At 30.2% G+C, this 24,300-nt stretch overlaps 4 protein-coding genes across 10 annotated transcripts; 1 reads left to right on the forward strand and 3 right to left on the reverse strand.

The window, feature by feature from the left end:
• Nucleotides 1-10,004: 10,004 nt before the first annotated feature.
• On the reverse strand, nt 10,005-14,713 carry LOC107619674 (MADS-box protein AGL42-like). 5 transcript variants are annotated; one of them, XM_088498059.1, is made up of 9 exons: nt 14,616-14,713; nt 13,983-14,186; nt 13,059-13,137; nt 12,680-12,741; nt 11,695-11,794; nt 11,372-11,413; nt 10,822-10,863; nt 10,497-10,528; nt 10,005-10,315 (listed from the first exon to the last, which is right to left on the reverse strand). In XM_088498059.1, exons 2-9 carry the CDS (start codon nt 14,168-14,170, stop codon nt 10,132-10,134), a joined length of 729 nt encoding a protein of 242 aa, XP_088354185.1. In that variant the 5' UTR covers nt 14,171-14,186; nt 14,616-14,713; the 3' UTR covers nt 10,005-10,131. The 5 variants fall into 5 exon arrangements, with proteins under 5 accessions (XP_088354185.1, XP_088354183.1, XP_088354184.1 ...); XM_088498057.1 differs by having other exon boundaries at nt 14,522-14,642; XM_088498058.1 differs by lacking the exon at nt 14,616-14,713 and adding an exon at nt 14,412-14,609.
• A 567-nt stretch (nt 14,714-15,280) lies between these two features.
• Nucleotides 15,281-17,201, forward strand: LOC107617521 (2-oxoglutarate (2OG) and Fe(II)-dependent oxygenase superfamily protein). 2 transcript variants are annotated; one of them, XM_016319293.3, is made up of 4 exons: nt 15,281-15,418; nt 16,053-16,300; nt 16,527-16,749; nt 16,898-17,201. In XM_016319293.3, the coding sequence occupies exons 1-4, from the start codon at nt 15,296-15,298 to the stop codon at nt 17,018-17,020; spliced, it is 717 nt and encodes a 238-aa protein (XP_016174779.1). In that variant the 5' UTR covers nt 15,281-15,295; the 3' UTR covers nt 17,021-17,201. The 2 variants fall into 2 exon arrangements, with proteins under 2 accessions (XP_016174779.1, XP_020966917.1); XM_021111258.2 differs by having other exon boundaries at nt 16,824-16,962.
• Nucleotides 17,202-17,207: 6 nt separating this feature from the next.
• Nucleotides 17,208-18,712, reverse strand: LOC107617520 (Peroxidase superfamily protein). Its single transcript, XM_016319291.3, has 3 exons — nt 18,389-18,712; nt 18,107-18,295; nt 17,208-17,966 (listed from the first exon to the last, which is right to left on the reverse strand). Exons 1-3 carry the CDS (start codon nt 18,695-18,697, stop codon nt 17,403-17,405), a joined length of 1,062 nt encoding a protein of 353 aa, XP_016174777.1. The 5' UTR covers nt 18,698-18,712; the 3' UTR covers nt 17,208-17,402.
• Nucleotides 18,713-21,365: 2,653 nt separating this feature from the next.
• LOC107617519 (TCP family transcription factor) lies at nt 21,366-23,004 on the reverse strand. 2 transcript variants are annotated; one of them, XM_016319289.3, is made up of 3 exons: nt 22,950-23,004; nt 22,772-22,827; nt 21,366-22,637 (listed from the first exon to the last, which is right to left on the reverse strand). In XM_016319289.3, exon 3 carries the CDS (start codon nt 22,634-22,636, stop codon nt 21,497-21,499), a length of 1,140 nt encoding a protein of 379 aa, XP_016174775.1. In that variant the 5' UTR covers nt 22,637; nt 22,772-22,827; nt 22,950-23,004; the 3' UTR covers nt 21,366-21,496. The 2 variants fall into 2 exon arrangements, with proteins under 2 accessions (XP_016174775.1, XP_088355598.1); XM_088499472.1 differs by lacking the exon at nt 22,950-23,004 and having other exon boundaries at nt 22,772-22,930.
• Nucleotides 23,005-24,300: the final 1,296 nt, after the last annotated feature.

Here is a 24,300-nt window from a genome sequence, read left to right on the forward strand (position 1 = left end):
ATTGCAGCTCTAATTAATACACAACTAGCTACTTGATATTTTATTATATAACTAAAAAAATTATACTCCTTCTGATTTCAAAAAATTATTTAATTTTAACCGCTACTACAAATTTAAAAGATTGATGTTTATATTAATAAATAGTTTGTAATATATGAAGAATAATACTACGTGTGCCTATTAGAATTTATTATTTTTATTATTATTTATATTTTTATTTATCAGAATTTGTACTTATAATTTTAGAGTATAGTACTTAATTAACAGCAATAGTTTGTATATCCATATTAATATTTATATATATATATGTGTTTATACATAAAAAAATATATAATTTATACCTATATTTATCAGAATTTACATACATAAATTAATATAATTTATAGGATAAAATATATTTTTTGTCCCTAAAGTTTGACAAAAGTTTTAAAAATACTCCTAAGTTTTATTTTGTTTCAATTTTGTCCCAAAAGTTTTCGATTTGCATCAAATATACCCATAACGGCTAATTTTTCAAAAAATTTAAGATCAATTCAACAACAATTTCATAAGAACAACCATCAACACAAGCAAATCAAGCATAATTTTCATGCATTATTGTTAGATTGGTCTTAAATTTTTTGAAAATTTAGCCGTTAGATGTATATTTGATGCAAATAAAAAAATTTTGGAACAAAATTGAAACAAAATAAAACTTAGGGGTATTTTTAAAATTTTTGTTAAATTTCAGGGACAAAAAGTATACTTTACCCTAGTTTATATTTTTATTTTCTAGAATTTACATAGATGAATACCAATTTTAATATTTGTGATGACCAAATAATAGTCAAAATTATTAAAAATTGATTACCCATAGAATTTCTCGTATATAAATTAATAATTAGAATAATTGGCCTGGTTTTAAAATATTTTACTAGAATACAAATAATAATTAAGAAACATGTTACATCAAGTATAGGGTAAAATTGGTGCACTACACGGTAATAAAATTTGCTGCACTAAGAAGTAAATAACAAGGATTTGACCCAAGTCTTAATTTGGTGACAGAGCATTAATGTCAGAAATGACACCTTTCATTCGCTTACCCACTCATTTTAAGCTTCTTCTCCACCCAATTTATGTACCATGCATCTGATCCTCTCTTACAATACCTAACAAAATTTAATGCCAATATTTGTTTTTTCAATTGTTGAATCAATGAACACACATATAAATAATAAAAGTCCCTCCCTTCAGTTCCTTTCAGCTCTGCTACACTCCAATTCAATTGCAAGCATATATAATTGAATTGATGATATCTGTTCTATTAACCCCATGTGTTCAACTTAAACATTATTCACACGAATCTCAGACACAAATAAAAATGGACCCATCATAGAGACCCCCCTAAATTTTGTACAACATGTGAATGGATCAAAATTGGTGACCACGGTGAATTTTGTTTGCAACTATGCCGACAGGTTAAGCTGCTGAGAAAATTACCCACTCATTGTCATTAACTAGTTAACACTTTGGTTAAAATTCACCAATTGGTCCAGGCCCACGAGACAAAATCTAAACAAATTTGTATAAAATTACAATTAAATTTAGAACAAATAATCAACATAATTTAGTCGAGTAGTCAGCTCATTCTTCTGTTTAAACAAGTGTCGAAAAATTTGAATTCCACCTTATGCATGAGTAATACATTGGCCAAACAGCAAACCCTTAAATTTAGATCCACGACAGATTAGTCGAGTTAGACGATATCATTGACAAAAAAAATATAAAACGGATTTTTATATCAACTACGAACCTAAAACGCCTAAAATACAAAATTATAGAGTAGTAATTTTAGAGAAAGTTATCGTGATAGAGTCATCATAAAAACAAAGTAAATATGACAATCATAATCTAGATTTAGAACGAATTAATTAAAATAAATTTTTTACTATATGCTATAAATATAAGGGTTTAACATATATTTAAGAATATATTTTATAATTAAAAATTTAATTTTGATGCACTAAAACCGTTTTACACCTACATCATTCAATCACATAATGTCACATTAATAAAAATAACTACTTTTTACGTTCAAGCGATGAATAATTATTAAAAGAACGATTGTGATTGCACGACTGTGTAATACATTAAAATTAAACTCTTATAATTAATTCTTATATTTTTACTGTGATAAAAAGACTAACTTAAAATTAGGAGATTCGGTTTGGTATTCTGGTGTAGTGGTGTTATAAATTTATGTTCCATGACTAAAAAAAGTAACCCTAGTATCGTCTCCAAGGCATACACTCATGTCACATAGGTTTTCTTGGTTGCCTTAGCTTATATATTACAACATGTAATCATGTAAAAAGGGACCACAAACACATCCCCTATTTATCTATCTTTGGTTCAAATGATTCTGTTACCTATATTGATACTACATTATATAAGCTTCCCATATATCTTCCATAGCTGTGTGATTGATTCATTCTATAGACTGGTCCCAATGTCTTTTTTTTTTTTCTGGCTCCGAAATTATTTAACCGGAAATTGTGACTTCACACAAATGATTAAAGAGAAAATATTCAGTTTGGTCTTTGAAGTTACACTCGAATTTTAATTTAGTTTTTGAAATTTCAATTGTTTCAATTTAGTTTCTAAATTTTTCAAAGTTTAATCACGTTAGTCCCGCGGTGATTTCTGTCACAGAGTCCATTGAAAATTTTAGAGACTAAATTGAGGTAAATTAAAATTTTAAAGACTAAATTGAGACACAGAACTAAGTATTTTCTCATTATTAAATGCTACTCAACTTGATGGAAAGAAATCATTATGAACTTTCATAATAACACAAATTTGTAACCATACAATCAACTTATTCCGTTTTAACTATTTTCATGTTGTGTATTATATATCTCAGTAATCACTAATTAATAGGCAAATTTGTTTTAAATTCTTAATAGAAAAAGGAAGAGTTTGGCTGCTTCATACACTTTTGGTAGAACACAAGTCTGTAGTTTCTTTTGCTAAAAGTATCCCAAAAAACTATATATCCTTTACTTAAAAAGTTATTGTTTCTTGATAATGATTTAAAATTTTAATCCAGTAATTAGCAATTTGTGCCTTTGTTGTTTGATGCTCATACTAGTTTCTCATGCATCTTTTGGAAGAGAATTTTTTGTATGCTTTGAAAGCAAATTAGAACAACTCACAATCATAGCACATTTTTAAATGCTTTAATAATGCCATGCCAATAATGGCCTCGTCCTAACATATATACTAGGCTTCAATTCATTTCTATAAACTTCAAATAATTGAATATAGCATGGTGAGTTGGTGACTGACACGATAACATGATTCTGGGTTAAAATAATTTTAACTAATAATATCTCTAATAAATAAACAAGGTGAATTCTACCCAACCCCTCTAAAATAACATGTAAATTACCTTTTATGATGTGTCACATTTTAATTGGTCATTACTTAACTATAGTTGGGTTATTTTGTAATTTATTATTTGAGATGGGTAATTGTATAATTGAAGCACGTTCTCACGCAATCTCTTTCTACATTGCATCATTTCTTAACGGGTCGTTGAATTCCCATGGCTCGTAACTTCCCTGTTCTTCCCAGTTTTTTTTTTTTTTTTTTGCTATGAATCACTCCTTACCAACATTAACATTATTAATGGTTAGTTCAGTTATTAAATTTTTTTATTAAAAAAATATATCTTTATTTAACTACAAGATGGAATATATATTCATATTTAAAATATAATATAATAAAATAAATCTATTTAAAATACTTAAAAGTATAATTAAAATCATGAATATATAAATATAATAATAAAATTTGTACTCTAAACAAGTAAATATATTTTTTATCATACATAAATTATTTAAAAAATAAATATATTATTAAAATTAATAATACAAATTTAAAATAATAAAATCCAATTTTTTTACTGTATTTTTTATAATATTTTTATTCTTTTAATTTACAATTTATTAGTACTTTATTATTTAATTAATGATTAAACAAATTATTTTTATAAAAAATTATTTTTTGTATTATCTTATAGAAGAGACCAATATAGTAGTTTAAAAAATAAAGTAAAAACAAAATTTTAAATAAAAAATATTTAATATTAAAATTTTTAAATACAAAAATAATTTGTATAAATATTTAAAAGATAAATATAAAATATATGTTTAAAATAAATAAAACAGATAAAATGGGAGTACTCATGAAAAATAAATAATTATTTTTTTCTCCTTTATTTATTTTAAACATGTATTTCATATTTATATCCTGAATATCTATATAATTTGTTTTTGTATTTAAAAATTTTAATATTAACTATTTTTTATTTAAAATATCATTTTTACATTAATTTTTAAATTGGTATATTGGTCTCTTCTTTAAGATTATACAAAAAATATTTCTCATGAAAATAATTTGTTTAATCATTAATTAAATAATAAAATATTAATAAATTAAAAATTAAAAGAATAAAAATACTATAAAAATTACTTGTAAGAAAGTTAAATTTTATCATTTTAAATTTGTGTTATTAATTTTAACAATTTATATTTTTTTAAATAATTTATGTATGATAAAAGATATGTTTACTTGTTTAGAGTACAAATTTTATTATTATATTTGTATATTTCTGATTTTAATTATACTTTTAAGTACTCTGAATAAATTTATTATATTATATTATATTATATTTTACATATGAATATATATTTCATATATTATTTTTAATAAAAAAATTTAATAACCAAACTAACCATTAATTATATTGGTAAGGAGTGATCCATGGCAAAAAAAAAAAAAAAAAAAGATTGAGTGAGAGGACATGAGATAGTAATGAAGTCGGTGCTGACTATACTGGGGAAGAACGAAGAAGTTACAAGCCATGGGAATTCAACGACTCGTTAAGGAATGATGCACTATAGAAAGAGATTGCATGAAAGGCGGGTAGAATTTTAATATTTTAAGAAATTATACAATTACCCATCTCAAATAATAAATTACAAAATAACCCAACTATAGTTAAGATAATAACCAATTAAAGTGTGATACATCGTGAATGGTAACTTACATGTTATTTTAGAGGGGGTAAGGTAGAATTCACCAATAAACAATTATTTTGAAACTAAATTAAACTTGCAATCCGTTATGTTGTAAGATTCAGTTTCTGCCCAAAATTTAACAGATTCCCTCTTTTATTATTCATGAATCATGATGATGTCCCTCTTATTACATAGTTTTATTATTTCACACTGAAGAGAGGGAACTGTTCTTTCAATTTTGAAGTTATCCTTTTCCGCAGGGGGATTTGAAAAATCCAAAATACTAAGATATTGTATTTGTGAGTGTCTTTATATTTATACCCTGAAATATAATTACTAGACAGATTTATAAATAAGTGTTTAGCAGCATTTATTTTTTTAATTTCGAGTTGGTTTTTAGAAATAATGACTGAATGATTAGAGGAGGTCTACATCATATATAGAGTATAATAATATCGTTTAATTCATATAGTCATTCTATTTAATAAGATAAGATTTTATTGTTATTGTTTTAAAAATAAACACAATTTTATTTGACAATATAAGTTTTAGGAAATGGAACGTCTCTTTAGTTTTAAAAATAGAATAATATAAAATATTAAAAATAAAAATATGTTAATTTTTAATATCTTTATATTTATGTAATATTTGTTAAACATATAATTTTGTGTTTTATATTTATATTTTAGTATCCTATACTTGTAAATAAATATATATTAATAATTACTTTAATTAAATTCATGGTAGGGCCATAATGTGGCAACCCATCCTAAACAACAAGAGGGCACAATTATAGTAGCTAGAATCTCGATTTAACTCTTAAAATTTTTCGATATTACGATTTTAAATGAGTTTATCGATTTTACGAAATTTGTACTAAATCTGACGATTTTACGATTTAAATCTTATTAAGATTTTACGTTTGATTTACTTTTCCGATTTCACGTAAAATTTCGATTTTCACTACCTTACATATTTTTACATAATAATATAAAGCTTTTCTTCTTTTAGAATAGAATATATACAAATTAAAAGAGACACCAAAAAAGAATGCAAATTAAAAGGCTACGCTTTAAATTTTCCATCTTTCAAGAAAAACCATTATTAAGTATGGAAAAAAAAAATATTGAATAGTGGCAGTGGCCCCCCATCCCTTGTTCATGCAAATCATCCAAAAATATTATAAGAGACAGGAATGGGGCACCCACTTAGTATAGACTCATTAATTTACTCACCCCCCATTTTAATTTCTGTCGTATATATGATTATATATGTAAATGATATTGTTGCTCACAATATTCTTTGCATAAATAAAACCCAAAAATATATATATATATATATATATATATATACATATATATATATGTATATATATATATATATATATGCCATTAATTTGTTTTCGTTTACCTCCCTCTATTTTATCCTATACAAATTAAAACTCAACCTTAGCTTAGAGAGGAACAAGCTAAGTGAGTGACAAAGATATAATAATAATGATAATAACAATAATAAACAATAATTGTTTTGAAACGTGAATATAATAATCTATAGATGTATTCTTTTACTCTAGGCAAAATTAAAACCTGCCAAAAAGGCTATGGTAATAAATAATTGGTTCATGCAAAGGAACAAATTAAATTTATGTAGCTTTGCATAGTAATTTGATTTTGTTTCTCTTATAGGAATGATTGAAAACAAAGAGAAAAGCAATGCAGAAGCATATCAGGAGGAATATGAAGTTTCTTTAGGAAATTATTCTTGAATCCAAAAATAGGAATAGACATAGTTCACATAATTAATAATTTAATATTGTAACAACTTTGAGACCCACATTACTTTTAATTTCCATTCAAGTAATCACATTATTTTAGCACATATAATTAGTATTTTTATTCGTAATAATATTATAAAAATATATTTTTTTAAATTATGTCAATTTTATTTTGATATTATAGATGATGGTACAAAAAATTATAAAATTAAACTACTTTTATAAAAAAGTTATATGAAGTCTCATTAGTTAAGAAGATTAGAATCTCCATACATAAAAAAAAATTAAATAATAAGAATTTTAGTCATTATTTTCATGTAAAAGAGTTTAATTTTTTACTAATAATTAATTTTAATATTTGTTATCTAAAATTTGAAAGAATTTAGCGTGTATATTTTTACATTTGATTAAGTATTAAGTCTGTTTTACAAATAAAAATAATTAATTTTTATGCTTACTACTTAAAAATAATATTTTTTTATGTATATAAAAATATCATTAGATATTAGCATCAAAAAGTTATATTGATAGTTGTAAAATTAACTCAAAATTTTTTTTAAAAGACAATTTAATCTTGATTCTAACTTTTAATCACAATATTAGTATTTTCTCTAAATTATATGTAATAAGTATTTGAAAAAAGAAGAGAAGTGAAAATATAAGCTAGAAAGATAAGCAGTAAAATTTTAAAATTAAATAAAAAATATGTATATAATAATAATAATAATAATAATAATAATAATAATAATAATAATAATAATAATAATATATTTTATTTGAATTATATTATATTGTTAATTTTATTTGTTGTAGAACAGAAATGTAGAGAAAAATAGAAAATGGGAGAAAAGAGAGAAAAAGATAAAGAATAAGAATGAGAGAGAGAGAGTTTGTTAATTTTGGAAGAAAAAGTTTTATTTTAATTGTAATAAAAAAATATTTAGTGACACATTTTGATTTGTCAAATTACTAATATAAATTATAAATTATATATAGATTGTGATGGATAGAGAGAAATAGAAAATAGAGAATGGCAGATAAGAGAATGTAGGAAGAGCGTTTATTACTTTTAGAAGAAAATATTTTCTCTCAATTTTAATAAGAGAGTGTTAGTTAGTAATACATAATATAGTTATATTTCAATTTTAATATTTTAATTTTAATTTAATTTGAATGTAATTAGAGAATGTCATATTGTACATTTGATTGTTAAATTTGTAATTAGTTATTGATAATAATACATAATAGAGATAAAGCGGTGAAATAATAGAAGAGATAAAGAAATGAAAGGAGAGGAGTGAAGAACTCTTTAGTATTTAATTTTAATTGTAATAAGAGAATGACATGTATGTGGTATATTTTTGTTGTAAAATTAGTAATGTATAATAAATAATAGATTAAATTTTTGAGGCAAACATTGAGATTATATCATGTGTTGGCAGTCCAATAAATAAATGTGTGTCCACATTTAAATAGTGGCTACTTAAAGTGTGAATTAGTGCTATTTCTGGTTCTGCTTTGTGTGTGTCTATATCGTCCCATGCACTGCCATAAACATGAATAAAATTGAAGCTTATTAGGAAAAGGTACAGACACATTTCAGCAATAATGGATGCAATGCAAATTCCATTCTTACCACTATGGACAAAGTGACAAGCAAGGGGTTATTATTGTTATATATATGTAATGAATAATGATGTATGTAACGCAAATATATTGTTATTATTATTATCCAGTAGTGGAATATAATACTTAATCCTCTCATTACATTATGGATTATGTTACTTCATTCAAAGTGTAAAATGAGAGTACCCACTGAAATTGAAATAACCCAAAGATCACGGCACATACTAGCTAGCATGTACTCTATTGCACGTTTTTGGCAGAAATAATTATGGATTTTCTGAAGGAAGCAGATAGATTCCACCGCTAAACAGTTAAACATATCAATGCCTTGTACTACACTATTAATTATTAGCTTCAATGGTTTTCGATCAATGAAATAAGTGTGCTTCGGCAAAATAATTTGATTATTTTTATTTTTTTTGTTTGTCCACGGTATCTCCCAACTCGACAGGTCAAGGATTAATCTATCGTGAATCAGAACTCCATTTAAGAGTCTGCCGTTGGCCAATAAATTGCTGCATGCACAAGACAGGATTCGAATCCCCGACACTTGCTTAAGTAGACGAGTGGGTTGGTTGATTATTTTTATTTTGTGATTTTCTTGATGCACCTAAAATTTAAATAAAAAAGGACCCATGCCAATATTTTTTCCCTTCATATCATATAGAAATAATTGTGTTTTATTTTTGTTACACTTTCAATGAAAAGAACAAATAACCATCTTATACGTATAGTCGTATACATAAAAAATCAAATACAAAATTAATTATCGATATAAAATATATATTAAAAATAAATTAAATAATATATATATATATTTATATTTAAAAAATTGTTAATAGAGTCACTAGCGAACTGATACAACTTGTGAGATAAAAAACAAAGCTATTTTTTGTTACAATAAAAACTAAACTCTTTTATTTTTAGTTTTAGTCCAAACATAATTGGGCCACCTCGACAATAAAGTTGAAAGCATAAATTGGGCCACCAGATCAAATAAACAGATATACCCATGCAATATACGGTGACTTCTAATGCTAAAAAAGTTAAAAAGGAAAGAGAGAAAGAAAAGAAAATTGTAAATATTAGTAGATATGGTGGCAAATTCAAAAATATAAAATTTGTTTTGGACTTTTGGGACAGATTTTGAATTGAGTTATGTTAGTGTACACTAAAATCAGTCATCAAAGTCAGTCACTAATATAAAATACATGTTGAAATATAAATACACATTGAAATTAAATTAAACCACACATGTATTTATACACAAATACATTGGTGGCTGATTTTAGTGACTGATTTTGGTGTACAAATAGCATTATACTACGTGTACACTAAAATTAGCCACTAAAGTCAGCCACCAGTATAAAATACATATTGAAATATAAATACACATTGAAAATAAATTAAACCACAAGTGTATTAATAAATTATTTGTACTGTTATGGGAAACTCCATAAAATAGAATAGTTTGCCATGCATCTTTATGGATTTCAATGGCATCCAATTATTTATGAAGACTTTGCCATTATTCAATATTGAAAAATGAATATCTTCATCACCATCATCATCATTATTATTAATGTATATATGCTTGACTCCATTATTAATGTTTTCAGTCCGTTCATCATCATTATTCCAACAACAAGAAGTAATTAAAGAAGCCTATCTAGTAGGATCAGCATTGAAAAAAAATAAATGGGAAGTGCTAATAATACTATGTATATATTTGATTATGATCAGCACACTGCTTTGGAAGCCCAATAAATAGATCAGTCTCCACCTCCAAAGTGTGATGAGTTGTTTCTGTTGCTTCCTCTTCTCTGTGCTTCGATGGTTTTTCCATGCACTGCCATCAACAATATAATTTAGTAGAAATGATATAATAGTTTATGAGATATATTAATAAGGAGATATAGCTAACACTTGTGACAAAATAATCCTGTGTTCTTGATTGCACTCATTTTATGTTACACAATATTTTTCACAGTTTTTAATTGTAGTATATAGAAAAAGGAAACTATATATACCTGTTTAATAACTTCAAAAGTGAGAATCCCACCTATAAATAGGATCCAAAAGTCCCTGTATATAAATACAAAAATACTATTCGTATACTAAAATTAGCTACTTAATTTATTTTCAATATATATTTTATATTAAATGACTTTAGTGGTTGATTTTAGTATCTAAGTATAAACAGCTGATTCAATTTGATGCACGTGTCATGCAGACCTAGTTGTATATGTATTATATGCTAATATAATAGCCTTTTATTTTGTGGTTTTAATTTGGTGCAGTGCTGTAACTTATCAAAATCATTAATCATATACACTGATTAGTAAAGGATCTCACCATTGCACTTAATCGGGCATTTTCTTTGAGCAAGTTTCTCTCCTGAAAAATATGCGAGGCATTAATCTGCCAAGTCTATATATATATTTAGTAACTAAGGTAGTGTTTGTTTTGAGGTATTGGGACAAAGACTGAAAGATTGAGACTCAGTATTATGTTTGTTGACTTAGAGATTGGTACTAAAATTTCTGTCTCTGTCCCTAAAATTTCAATATTTCAGTACCTCCAAAAAGTGAGGACACAAGGGATTGAAATTTTAAAAAACAGAGACTGAAACTTTAATAACATTTTATACCTAAAATACGCTGATTTCAATTAATTAATTCTAATTTTACCTTTTGTACAAATTAAATTAGAATTTTATTCTTGTTTTAATTTCTGTCTCCCACTTTACACCAAACAGAATACTAAAATTTATTTCTGTCTCTGTGTTTTAGTCTCTGTCTCTTAGTCTCTGTCTCTCAGTCTCTGTCTTTCAATCTCTATCTCTCCACCAAACGCTACCAAGAGTTTCCAATTAATTTGTAGCATTTAGCTAAAAAGTAGTTACCTTGCTCTGTAGTTGCTCGATTTGCTCCTTAAATAGTTGAGTCTGTTGAAATAAATAAATAAAGACCAACAATTTAACAATGAGCAATGATATATGTATACTAAAATCAGCCACTAAAATCAGTCACCAGTATAAAATATATGTTGAAATATAAATACACATTAAAAATAATTTAATTCACACATGTATTTATACACAAATATATTAATGGCGGATTTTAATGGCTGATTTTGATGTACAAATAGTATTTTTGTTTAAGAATATATAAAGATATTAGCATTTTTTATTCTGTTATCTCATCATAACTGAATTTGCTCATTTACCTTTCTCACACGGATGCATTGCAAACTTGTATGGAGCTTGTCCTCCATTTGTTGGATTTCATCAAAAGAAGAAGAACTCAAGCAGTGTCCCAGCATCTTCCTAACACATTCAAGCAATAACTAACAAAACAACTCCAAGTTTAATTTATCCTCTAATTTTTAAAACTCAAATAGATTCATCTTCTTTACAAATGTCGATTGTATTATTATTTAGAGTAAAGTATCGTTTTTGTCTTCAGCGTTTGGGGTAAATCCTATTTGTGTCCCTAACGTTTAAATCGTCCTATTTGTATCCCTAATGTTTGAAAAAATGATTTAATGTTATCCTGCCATCAATTACACATCATAAACGCTTTAGTCTGAGTTTTAAAAATCTCTTCTTGAAGTTATAATACAAATCTCTGGGATAGAATCGATGATCTACTCCGAAAAATAACTCATCAAATGTTGAAACTAATTCCTACAACATTTACATAATTCACTTTTCTAGGGATATAATTGAATCTAAACACAAATAGTGGGTATAATATTAAAATCGAGCACATTCAAGTGAGACTTAATTGAGAATGAATACATCAAAGTGAGAATAATTGAAAAATATAATCTGATTTGTTAGTATAATTGATAGTAGGATAACATTGAATCACTTTTATAAACATTAAAGATACAAATAGGATAATTTAAACGTTAGGAACATAAATAGAACTTACCCCAAACTTTGGGGACAAAAACGATACTCTATTATCTAAAAGTAGTAAGAGAACAAATTTAAAAAGAACAAACAAAGCGACATCATTTAGTATTTCATCGTAGAGATTGTAAGCAAGAATTAATTTAGCTTTTGTCTCTATTAAAATGTTTAATTCAATTTATAAAATTACAGAATATAATTTCAAAAATAAATTGAATAAAAAAAATCTATTTTGTAGATTAAATTACACATTTTGAAAAGCTAATTATAATAGGACAAAATAGTAGAAGTGACCTTCTAGACAGTTCAAGAATCTCAATTTTTTCTTCCATGCTTGCGGAGTCAAACTTGAGTTTCTGCACGCAAAATAGTAGAAAGATCTAGTGACTAGCTAGTAATGTATAAATTTTACTATATAATTAAGAGAAACTCGACTCTAAAAGAGAACATAAAAAAAAAAAGGTTTCAACATACAATAAATAAATAAATAATTCAAATTCCAAGATTTATCATTTGTAACGTTAAACAAAGACATAAAAACATTGCGCAGACATATATAAGTACTAATGTTTGGTGACTAATAATAATAAATGATTTTCATCCTTAGAAGTTAGCACATGTCATCATTAGAAAGTAAAAGTAACAATTTTTCCATTACTATTTTGATCCAAACCTGGATATAATCCTCTCTTAACTTGTTGTGTGGAAACTCTCCGGTATATTCCTGGTAGCGTTCCAATATCTTTGAAATGCTGAAGTATAATTAAGAAACAATAATATATACTATGTGAGAATTTAAAATCATATATTTCACATCAGTTAGTTGAAACATATAGCTTTATGGATATAGACTTTAGAGGTTGTAGATTTCCTTAATCATTACTTGGTTAAGGAAATGGAGGAAATTAAGGACTTCAATATCTTCAAATTATTATTTCAAGAATTTAATTTTAATATAGTAATAACGTTCTAAGAGAGTCTTATACATTATTTATTAAATCATGTATTATTACATTACTCTAAACAATTATTTTCACAATTATTCTAAAATAATCATTAAAAAATACAAATATAACTGAGCGATCCTGTAAAATAGTATATTAAAGTGGCAACTAAGATTGATGATACAATCAAATAATATATAGATAATTATTGTACGTAGGATAAGTCTTTTAATTAGCCACCAGATAATACTATCTCAAAGGGCGGGGTGGATCCTTTAGTGACTATGAGTGTGTACAAAGATGAGAAATTAAAGATTATCAAAATAATGCTAGATAGAGAATATTTAAAATTATTTTATATAATATAATATCTATAATTTTATATATATATATATATATATAATAGTAACAATAAAAGTAGATAGCCAATGAATAATAGCTCAAATGACATAATCTTCCTATAGTCAATTAAAAAGTTACGGGTTCGAGTCACCTATCTTTAGTAAAAAAAAAAAAAAAACAATAGAAGTAGATAAGAGCGATTAATTAATAATTACAGAAATTAAAGTACAGATACAGTTGTATGATGAGTCCATATGAGAATTGAGAGTAAGGAAAATTAAAGTAAAATAGGTTGAAGGATGAAGAATTACTGAGAAGAAGTTGATGAGAACTCAAATAAGGTTCCCTTTTGGGAGAATATTATGACACCAACTTGTGCATCACAGAGAACAGATAACTCATGAGCTTTCTTTAAAAGACCATTTCTGCGCTTTGAAAACGTCACTTTTCGGTTACATTCATTCTCTATTCTCTTCATCTCAGTCTTTCCCCTCACCATCTCGATCCAGATCCTCCTGCACCAACAAATTACCCTTCATTATTCTTCTCAAGCCCTAGCTATTTATAGCTACATAGATCAACATACATGAGTACGGAACAAAAATATTATATTTATTACGAGAAAGTAACATATATTATATTATTAAAGAAAAGCAATTAAAGCAAAAAACAAATTAAAGAAAATGAACAAAAGTTGAGGTTTTATATATATATATCCACGAACTCCAAATGGATCTTACAATAGCTAGCTAGTAAGTACTGTGTAGAAGATCAGAAGGTAGATCAAAGAGATGAGGAAGTGAGGGTGAAAGAATGAAAGAAAGAAAGGTATTTGAGCTGAAACCCTAACTCTAGCTTGCTTTGTGGAGATTCTTCAACTGTCGTTGGAAACTTATTCCTGTTAATTTTGAGCCACAAACACATGTTTAGTTTTCTTCCTTTACCTTCTGGATTCTGGGTACGAACACTACTTTAGTTTCCTTATTCCTTTTCTATTTTTGTCGTACCCCAAAAAAGTAACACCAAATTCTGCCAAAAGAATATATATTGCATTTTAGAGGAGCTTATTCAATTTTAAGTAACTTATACTTTTTAATTTACAAATATTTTTAAATTATTTTTAATATTTACTCGTCATTTCATTTAATTTTATTCTAGCATTTAAAGTATTTTTATTTTATATTGGATAATTTTACCTCCATTCCTCATTTTTCTAATTCTCTTTCAACCCACCTTTACAATGCTAACACTAACATTGTACTACCACTATCACCTCCACACTTTTAAATTTTAAGAATAAAAATAAATTAAGATAATTTTTTTAAAAAAAAAAACCATAGTTTATCCATTAATTTTTTAAAATAATTATTTTGACTAAAAAATTAAAATAAGAAAAAATAAAATATTTTAAATATTAGATACTAAAATGATATTTATTTTTTTAATAAATTAGTGAAAACATGTTTCGTAGTGTTGGACGAGTGTTTTATTGGGCTGCTTAGGACCAAATACAAATTGGGCCAAACCAAGACCAAAAAAATATTTGGGCCACATGAGCCCAGAGTCACAGACAGCATAGAAAGATAGAAGACAGAAGACAGAAACATTGGCGTTCGATACTTCGATGAAGAGAAAAATGGGAGACAGCAAGGAGACGGATTCTAAGAAACCTTCGTCAAATTGGCCTCCCATCAAACCCAAAAAGAATCTTCAGATTACCCGCTTCCGAGATTTTGATCTCTTCACGGTTACAAATTCCATCCTTCTCTTTCTTTCTAATTCATTTGCAGCTCTTGTTTGATTCGGTTTTTATGAAACATTAATCATGGGAATGCCAATTCATGTGTTAGCACTTGCCCACTTTCTCTCTTGATTTGTTTTCGTTAAAAGTTGCAAATTTTGGCTTGGTTATGCTTAATGCATCACTTCTACAACTACAATCTTATATCAGAATTGGGATGAAAAGAAAAATCAGTCCTTTTGCCACTTTATTGGCTTGTGCTAGCTTCCATCATATTATACTTAGTTTACCCCCTTGTCTTTTTACTACCTTCGGATTATTGATGATTGCTTCATATTTAGCTGAAATTTTAAACTGAGTCTTATTAACTATTCTTAGAGGAACCTCGTTTATACTCTGTGACTGTTTATCTCTGTGTTTTTTTAAGTATAGAAGGGCTAAGAGCTGTAAATTACTAAATTCTATAATTAAGAATCCAGGTCCAGAATTTTGAGTATTGCTTTACATTGTTCTCAAAGTAACAAATTGAACAGTGTCAGAATAAGTTTTAGGCCATCTTTTTTGAATTGTGTCCATTGCTTGTTTACATTGCTCTCATTGTAATGCTTATTGTAATAGTTTTTTTGGTTTAAGAATTCAGGTCCAGAATTTTTTCTCCTCTGCTGAATCGAAGGCATTCGTTAAAGCTGCGGAGGCAATTGGTTTTGCTCATCAAGGGAGTTTGGGTCCAACCAAAGGTGAAGCTTATAGAGATAATGATCGAATCTCAGTGAATGATCCTGTCCTTGCAGATACAATTTGGGACTCTGGACTTAGCAAATTGTTTTCTGACCTAAGAATACGAGGGAAGGTCGCCATAGGCCTTAATCCAAATATTAGATTCTACCGGTTAGTGTCTTCTACTGTTTTCCTATGGCTTGGACACAAATGTTGCTAGCATAGATGTTTGTATTAGTCTAGAGGATGTTTTTCTTGCTTCTTGGGGCATGGTATTTTCATTCATACCATCTTCATGAAATGGATAACTCGTGTGACTTCAAATTTGGTTATTAGAAAAAATATAGACACTCTAAATGCATGCCTTCACTGATGAACATGCACTTCTGTATTTCAGGTACAAGGTTGGTCAACGTTTTGGTCGACATATTGATGAAAGTGTTGATCTTGGAGATGGGAAACGCACTCATTATACTTTGCTAGTGTATTTAAGTGGTGGACCTGGTGACCTTAAGCCAAAGTCTAAAAATAATTCCAGCAACCCCACAGATTCTTCTGTTGATCCTTTAGTTGGAGGAGAAACAGTCTTCTATGGTTCAAGAAATAGCATTGTAGCCGAGGTAAATTACTGATTTTATTTTAGTGCAATGAGTTGAGAATATTTGGTTTTCACTAAAATAAGTTTGAGTTTTAGGTTGATTTTCTACCAGCTGCTTATTTTGAATATGGTTACAAGCTTTTGGTGTTGATACAATATCAATTTTGAAGGTGTCTCCTACTGAAGGGATGGCACTCCTGCATATTCATGGAGATAAATGCTTATTGCATGAAGCCAGAAATGTCACTAAGGGGGTCAAATATGTGTTTCGGTCAGATGTAGTATTTGCTTAAACACAACGGTTTCCCTTGTAACAATTAATCTGGTGTATTCTTTTCTTATAGTCTTTCTTTTGGTTAACTCACCACACACAAAAATGTTGTATCATGTTGATGTTCAATGTTGGCAAGTCATTATGTATGGAAACTTATGGTAATTCTTTCATATTTGAAATTCCACGAAAATTAACTTCAAGAATGCTTGCACAGATGAAGGATGTTTTCTTCTTCCATTTTCTTTTGGTCCATTCATACAATAGGTAATATATGTATACTCACATTTATTTGAGTAAGGGTAGTTACAAGATCATAATGACAATACTGTAAATATCAAAAGAGGTGGCAAAGGATTGAAAATAAAATAAAATGATGAGAATTGATCTCGAATCTCTCTTTCTTAGTTCTTGAACCTGCACTTAAGTCGCACTTCTCCATCTCCAGAACCTCTTGCATTTCCAAGTTTCAGCATCGAAGTTGCAAACTCTTTGAAGAACAAACTCTGGTCTCTGGCAAATGCTTCAACAATCCATCTAGTCCTGGAATCATCAACCAGTGATTGGTCGGAAGAGAACACACCTTTTCCTGCCAACAGTTGTCTGAAATAATCATTATCAAAAACCGAAGCTGTTGAGTCCAAGAACTGCCCTGCATCACCATTGTTGTTTGGCTTTGGGCACTGCTTTCTTAGGCCTACTGCAAACTCGGTGTTCATGCGTGGATCAATGTCATGCACTGAACTAAAATTGCGAAGGCGAGCTACAAAGGAAGAACAATGTGAGAAGCCTAGGGTGTGGCCACCAGATAAAGTCACCATGTCTTTCACTCCTAAACCTCTCTTAGCAAAGCTTTGAATGAGTTGGCTGACATTGAAGAATGGTGCAGGTAAGTTGCTGGTATCAGATGCCTTTGAAACCTTTCCATCTTTCCTTCCTTTTAGTACCTTCCAATATGGACCTCCAGACTGTCATAGCAAGTGAAATTATCAAGATTGAAGGCTTAGGTCATAGCAAGTGAAATTATCAAGATTGAAGGCTTAGGTACTACGTAATTATATAAAGATTTTAGCATATTTCCAAATTAGGTTGAAGGCTTAGGAGTTACCATGGTTACAACATCTCTAGCTGCAATGGCAATTATGTCAGCACAGGAAACTGTGTGTGGGCAAGCCTTCTCAAGCTTGGCCTTAGCATCATCGATCACATAAAATGATCGAACCGAGATATTGGGAGGGCCATCTTTCTCTGCTTTGTTAGTAGGAGTTGAGTCCAGAAGTATTGATGCATCACATCCCTATAGTTGAAAATGGAATCATGAAAATATTAATCACAAATGGAAGAACATTATCTGAGTTTGAGTGAGAGAATGAGAGATATAATATAATACCCTTATGAAACAGTCATGGAAGAACATCCTCAAGATACGAGCTGGGACTTTGGGGTCATGCCTTGAAGCATTGAGAACAGTGTCTGCAATGATTTTCTCCAATTGTGGACATGTTTGGTCATAGTAATCTGCTTGGAGTTCAGCCTTGGATAATGAAAGTGAATTCAAGAGGAAGAAAATGATTGGAAAGAAGATGAACTTTGCTGGGACCGGAGCCATATCTATTGAATATGAGATGATGATAATAATAATAGATACTAAACTAAACAACTGATTAACTGAAAGTTGATGATTGGATGAGAACTTCATGAAATGATGTGGAGTATATATAGAATTGAAGTGAAGGGTCTAGCATTCTAGCTTAGCAGAACACATGCTTAACGTAGAATTAATGCTAGTACTTTGAAGTCACTCAAAGTTGGAATGTTAGCCTTCAAGTACAGAATTTTGACTCATGTTTTTATTTTAAGAACTAATGTATCAGTTATTCTGTAATCAACAAATATTTGATTGCCAAAGGGCTATGTTAATAAACTGTTATTATAAAGTGGTTGTTGTGATGGTTTTATGTTCCTTTTAAGAAAGTTTTTTTTTTTTTTTCGAGCATCCCTAATATTGTTCTGTTGGTGTATACCTTTCAGGTTAGTTTTGTTACGTTGTAAAGATGATGAGGAATGAGTACAATGAGATTCTGTACTAACCGTATTGTGCCTCTTTTATTTGAGGTGGGGAAGCTTCTATTCATCTAATTTTCGGGTGATCAAAAAATTAATCAAAGGGAATATTGTTCAAACGTGTTTTTAATTTACCAAAACATGAGTATCTCATCTCTTTTCACTAGAACAATCTCTTATATTGCATGGGACAATTGGAAGAAAGCTATGAGTGTTACGATGAAGAGAAAAAATAATAAAGAGATGAAGCTTTCTTTAATAGATAGTTAGATACTTATGTAAAGGAATATGTAATTTTATTTTTATTAGTTTTTTAAAATAAATCATACACTTCTCCTTATTATCTCTGCACAACTTTTTTTTTCATTATAGAATTGTCCAAATGAAAATGGAGCACTGGTAACATCATGCTTGTTCGTATTTTTATCTTTTGCGTCGTATAACGCTTTGATACGTTCTTCTTTTTTGGGGCATGATAGCTCTATTTTTTATTTTTTTTGCCATACGGCATGATAGCTCTATGATCTAGTGGCCCCGAGTGTAAAAACTTTTTCGTGGTTTGAGTCCATCCCTGCCACAAAAAGTCCTGTAGTCCAGCCCACAATGTACAAATACAAACGAGAGTTATAAGTTGCGATCCCATGACCAAAAAAAATGGTGATCCAATGATGACAAGAAAAGTAAAAGAGTGATTATACACTGCGTTTCTTTTGGGACAACGTATGAGATGCTGTCTAGTGTAGCAGGCTATTTTGGTTTAGGGATGGCAAAATTTTTCGAGACACGAGAATTTTTGTAGGGACTACTCTGAATGGAGATTTGATTGTGAAAATTTTTTTTTGCGGAGATGAAAATAGGGGACAAAATTTTCCAGAAGCAGGCGCGGGACCCGAGCAGAGATCTCCACCCCGTCTCCGCTATTCTCCGAAATTTATGAATTTTTTGAATTATCTTTAATAGTTTATTTCTCATATATGTTTTTTAGTCATTTCTCTCTCACACATATATATAGAAATCCAAAACTCCTAATTTTTATTTGCATAACCTTTCTTCAATTCAGAGATTACTAATGCTGTTCATACTCCATCCAACCTCTCTGCAGCCACTCCCTCGCCACCCTTCTCGCTGCATCGTTACACCTCACCGTGCCATCACCCTTACCGCGTCGTAATTTCTATTTGCGGCGTTCCTTTTCGTAAATCTACTGTCGTATCTATTCTCCTCTTTTTTGCCGTGTCTCTCACCTCGTCCATTGCTTTGTTCTTTGGCTCATCATTACGTCCTCCATTGCGTGATTTTAAAAGAAGTCACTATTGTGTCATTTAGACTTTATGTATAAAATTTTACAGTTTTTGTATAAGATAAATACTTACAATTCTATTCATATGGAAATTAATAATTAGTTAAAACTATTATGTAGATGGAAATTGGAGTCCCTACAAAAAATAGAATCCCGTGAAAAATAAAGATGAGAAATAATATTCTCCCACGACAAAAAATAAAGACAAAAATGAAAAACAAATTTGAGAGTGAAGATGGAGAACAGAGGCATCCCCGCCCCGCATTGACACCCCTATTTTGGCCCATAAATGGAATACTTATAGTTCTTACTTCTTAGCAGATGAATTTTTTAACCAAATATAATTTTATTCCACCCAAACCCCTAACATTATGAACATTGAAGACAATCTATTTCTCTAATTGTAGGGGTAGGAGATGCATTATAGAACGTAGGGAAGCAAGGGGTCCACGTGTGGACCAGGCAAGAAGGTTATGGGGAGAAATTGACACGTTTTAGAGAGGGCCAGGCTGGTTCCACGAAGAAGTGGGCCCCATAAGATCATAGGGACACGTGCCTAAAGCTCAGCAATCACATGAGTAAATCTACCGTGGCCCAACTTGAACCACTCACAATTCTCCACGGACCATCTCTCTTTTCCCACCCAAACAACACGTGCGGATACAACCTCACGTGACAAGTCACAAGTTAGCCTTGATGCCGCTAATCCGCTAATCCGCTATGGCAGTGGGAGATTTTACAAAATTATTTGGCGATTACTCTAATTCTAACTCCAATACTAATGATCCCATTCCCGTGTAACAGTACAGTGCACCTTAAAATGCTTACTGCTTAGGCAACGATTAATTTATGGGTGGGAACCTCACACACAAACTCACGAGTTACTGGATAAGACACCACGCACGTGCAAAGTGGACCCCCACTTTCGGATCATTTATTTTCTCACTCCTCGTGCTTCCCAATAACAAGAGCAACAAATGAAAGGGATGAAATCGAATGCAAATTGCAAAATAAAAGCTTGAATTTTGAACAGTGTTCCATTAACCAAAACAAACAAAAACCCAGGTTGCACAAAACTGCCCCTGTCCATTTTCTTCCTAAAAAACCTTAAAAACAAAAAGGCCTCTATTCTCTTCAGTTTGAAGGCTTAGAACTGTGAGTGTGAGGTGGTGGTTGTTCCAACTTAGCTTCAGCAACGGCAGAAGAAGAGGAAGAGCAAGCCAAGAATTGCAACTCTTTCTTGTCGTAAATCTCCAAAGAGAAATCCCTAAGCATCTGAGTGGCAGCACTAGAAGTAGAAGTAGAGCCATTATTAGTAGCACTGGTTCCAGAGCTCAAACTAGGAGCCAGAGTAGAACAAGAGTTAGCAGAGCCATTAGAAGAACAACAACTAGGCGGCGGCGGCGGCGGCGGCGGCGGCTGCGGCTGCTGCTGCTGCACTACCACATGGCCTAATTGCTCAGCCGCAACAAACCCCGAAATAGGCCGAGCTTGAACGTTGAAATACGGCGCCGCATTCGCTGGAAAAGCCCAATAATGAGGATGGTTCGCAACACCATCCCCGGAAGAAGTAGCAGCAGCATTTGGGAACATGAAAAAAGGACCATTAGAACCACCACCACCGCCACCAATAGTCCACATTGGAACGAGTCCACCACCACTAGAACTACCGCCGTATGCGGTTTGTGTGATTGGTGCGAGACCCGAAGACACTGAGGATTGTTCTTCATTCACATCAATGAACTCGCTGTTCGATGCCCTTCTTCTTCGTTTTCTCGACGCCTCTTCTTCGCCTTGTGGCGTCGCCGTCGACGTCGTTGGGATCTTGAGTGTGCCGCCCACCGAAACCGCGATCGCCGGGATCGTTCCTGTACCGGTGGCCTCGATGATGGCCGGCTCAGCCTGTTCCAGCAGCCACCGTATTGTTTCCCCGTCGGACTTGTGGCCTAACTCCCGTGTCAGCTGGAAGATCCTGGCGGCGCACGTCGCCGGCATCCGGATTCTCCGGCCGCGCCCCTCTACCTTCGTGTGGCGGTCCTTCGACGGCCTCCTTGCCACCGGCGTGGGAACAATCGCCACCTGGAGACGCTCCTCAAGGCTCTTCTCGGAGTCCGCGAGCTCCTCCTTCATAGGCACCGCCACCGGAGACGGAGGTACCGGCTCCGGGAACCTAGGTTCCGGCGCTTTCGCTATTGGCGTTGTCTCAGAGGGTGATACGTCGGCGCTTTGAGTGTCGTTCGGTTCTTCGCTGAAACCGCCATGATTCGCTTCCATCCTGAGTGAAAAAAAATAACGAAAAAAGAAAATCAAAGTCAATAATTCGAGAACCCAGAAATTTCGATCGAAAAACATTACTAATTTACAAACACTTTAGGCAGAGTGAAATCGAAACACGTTATGAGGACGTACTCTTCTTCTTCTTCTTCTTCTTTGATACGTTGACTGCGGTTTGAAGCTTTCTGGCACTGCAAAAGGATTTACAAAGACTGATTGAAAATTAGAAGAGAGACTTTTCTGAGGTATAATTAAAAAATAATTAAAATAATGAAATTGGGGACAACAGGGAACAGAGAGAGAAAAAACAAACCCTAGCGAATAGCAACGGATGAGAAGTTGAGAACCCCACTTATCCGAATGGTAGTGACTAGTGAGGGTCCCTCATACTCGGTTAGCTTGTATTTATTTCCACAGTCAATTACAATCAACGGCTGAAATTTCTCTACTTATGATCTGAGCCTCTACATTGTGCCACGTAGTGAACTTAGATTTACTGCGTATCCACTTTCCCTGTGGCCCTTGCTGGCCATTTGTAACAATTTGCCAATTTGCCAATATACTTTTGTGCGCGTGCATATTTTAGATACTCATTTTTCCATTCAAAAATGAACTAACACCTAAGATTAAGAATAAGGTTAAATATATAAATCATATCTCTCACTTCTTTTTTTTTTTTTAATTGTGTAATATAAGTTTATAACATCTATACTTAAGTTCATTTTATGGGTAGTGTACAAAAAATTTAATCATATGGTTTGGGTACAGAGAATATTTCCTATTTTATTGGATGCTTAACATGCAGTAGAAACTAGAAACAGAATTATAAATATTTTTTGAAGGATAATGAGATAGGATGAGAGTCAAGACTTTCTTACTTTCAATGATTTTTTTTTATAAAAAAACAAATTGAATATATGAATATTCGAGTAATTAATGTTCATGATCTTAAGAAGATTTTTTTTTATCTTAAAATTAATCTTTTTCTTTTTTTCAAAATACTAGTCAAATATAATTTATTATTTCCAAAATAACTAAAATCTTAATTTAATTTTTAAATTTTTTATATTACTACCTAACATCTTATTAGATCACATGATTTTATGATACCAATTATGTTACGATTTTATATTTAATTCGCTCAATTTTTGTTCTTTATTATTTTAATTACTTAAAGTTTCTGCTGAAAGTGTTTATTTAATATGTTATTTTGACTAATAATTTAAAAGAAAAACTTTATTAAACTATTCTTCCACCTTAGCCCATGACAACAATAAAAAAGTCCCGTGTCCCACAAATTCAGCCCAACAGAATACATAAATTCAATTACAATTTTAGTCTTTATTATTTTATCTTATCTTTTCTTTATCTTATCTTTAGTTGTTCTTATCTTATCTTTATTTGATTTTATCTTTCATATGACAAAGCTCTATATATATTTTGTTTTATCTTCATAATTTACACTTCAATGCAATTCAATTCAAATCAATCAACAATCAATAAAATTTTTTCATCTTTTTTTTCCTATTCTTTCACAATTTTACCAGACTTATTATCATTCTGTCTTTAAATTGTCAAAAAACTTACAAACGAAGGAGACAGTTACTATATAAATTAAAAAAGAAATCACTGATTTTCATAAATTTTACAACATGGTTGTTGAA

This window comes from Arachis ipaensis, chromosome B9 (genome assembly GCF_059453495.1).
Source record: "Arachis ipaensis isolate K30076 ecotype BB chromosome B9, ASM5945349v1, whole genome shotgun sequence".
Lineage (NCBI taxonomy): Eukaryota > Viridiplantae > Streptophyta > Magnoliopsida > Fabales > Fabaceae > Arachis > Arachis ipaensis.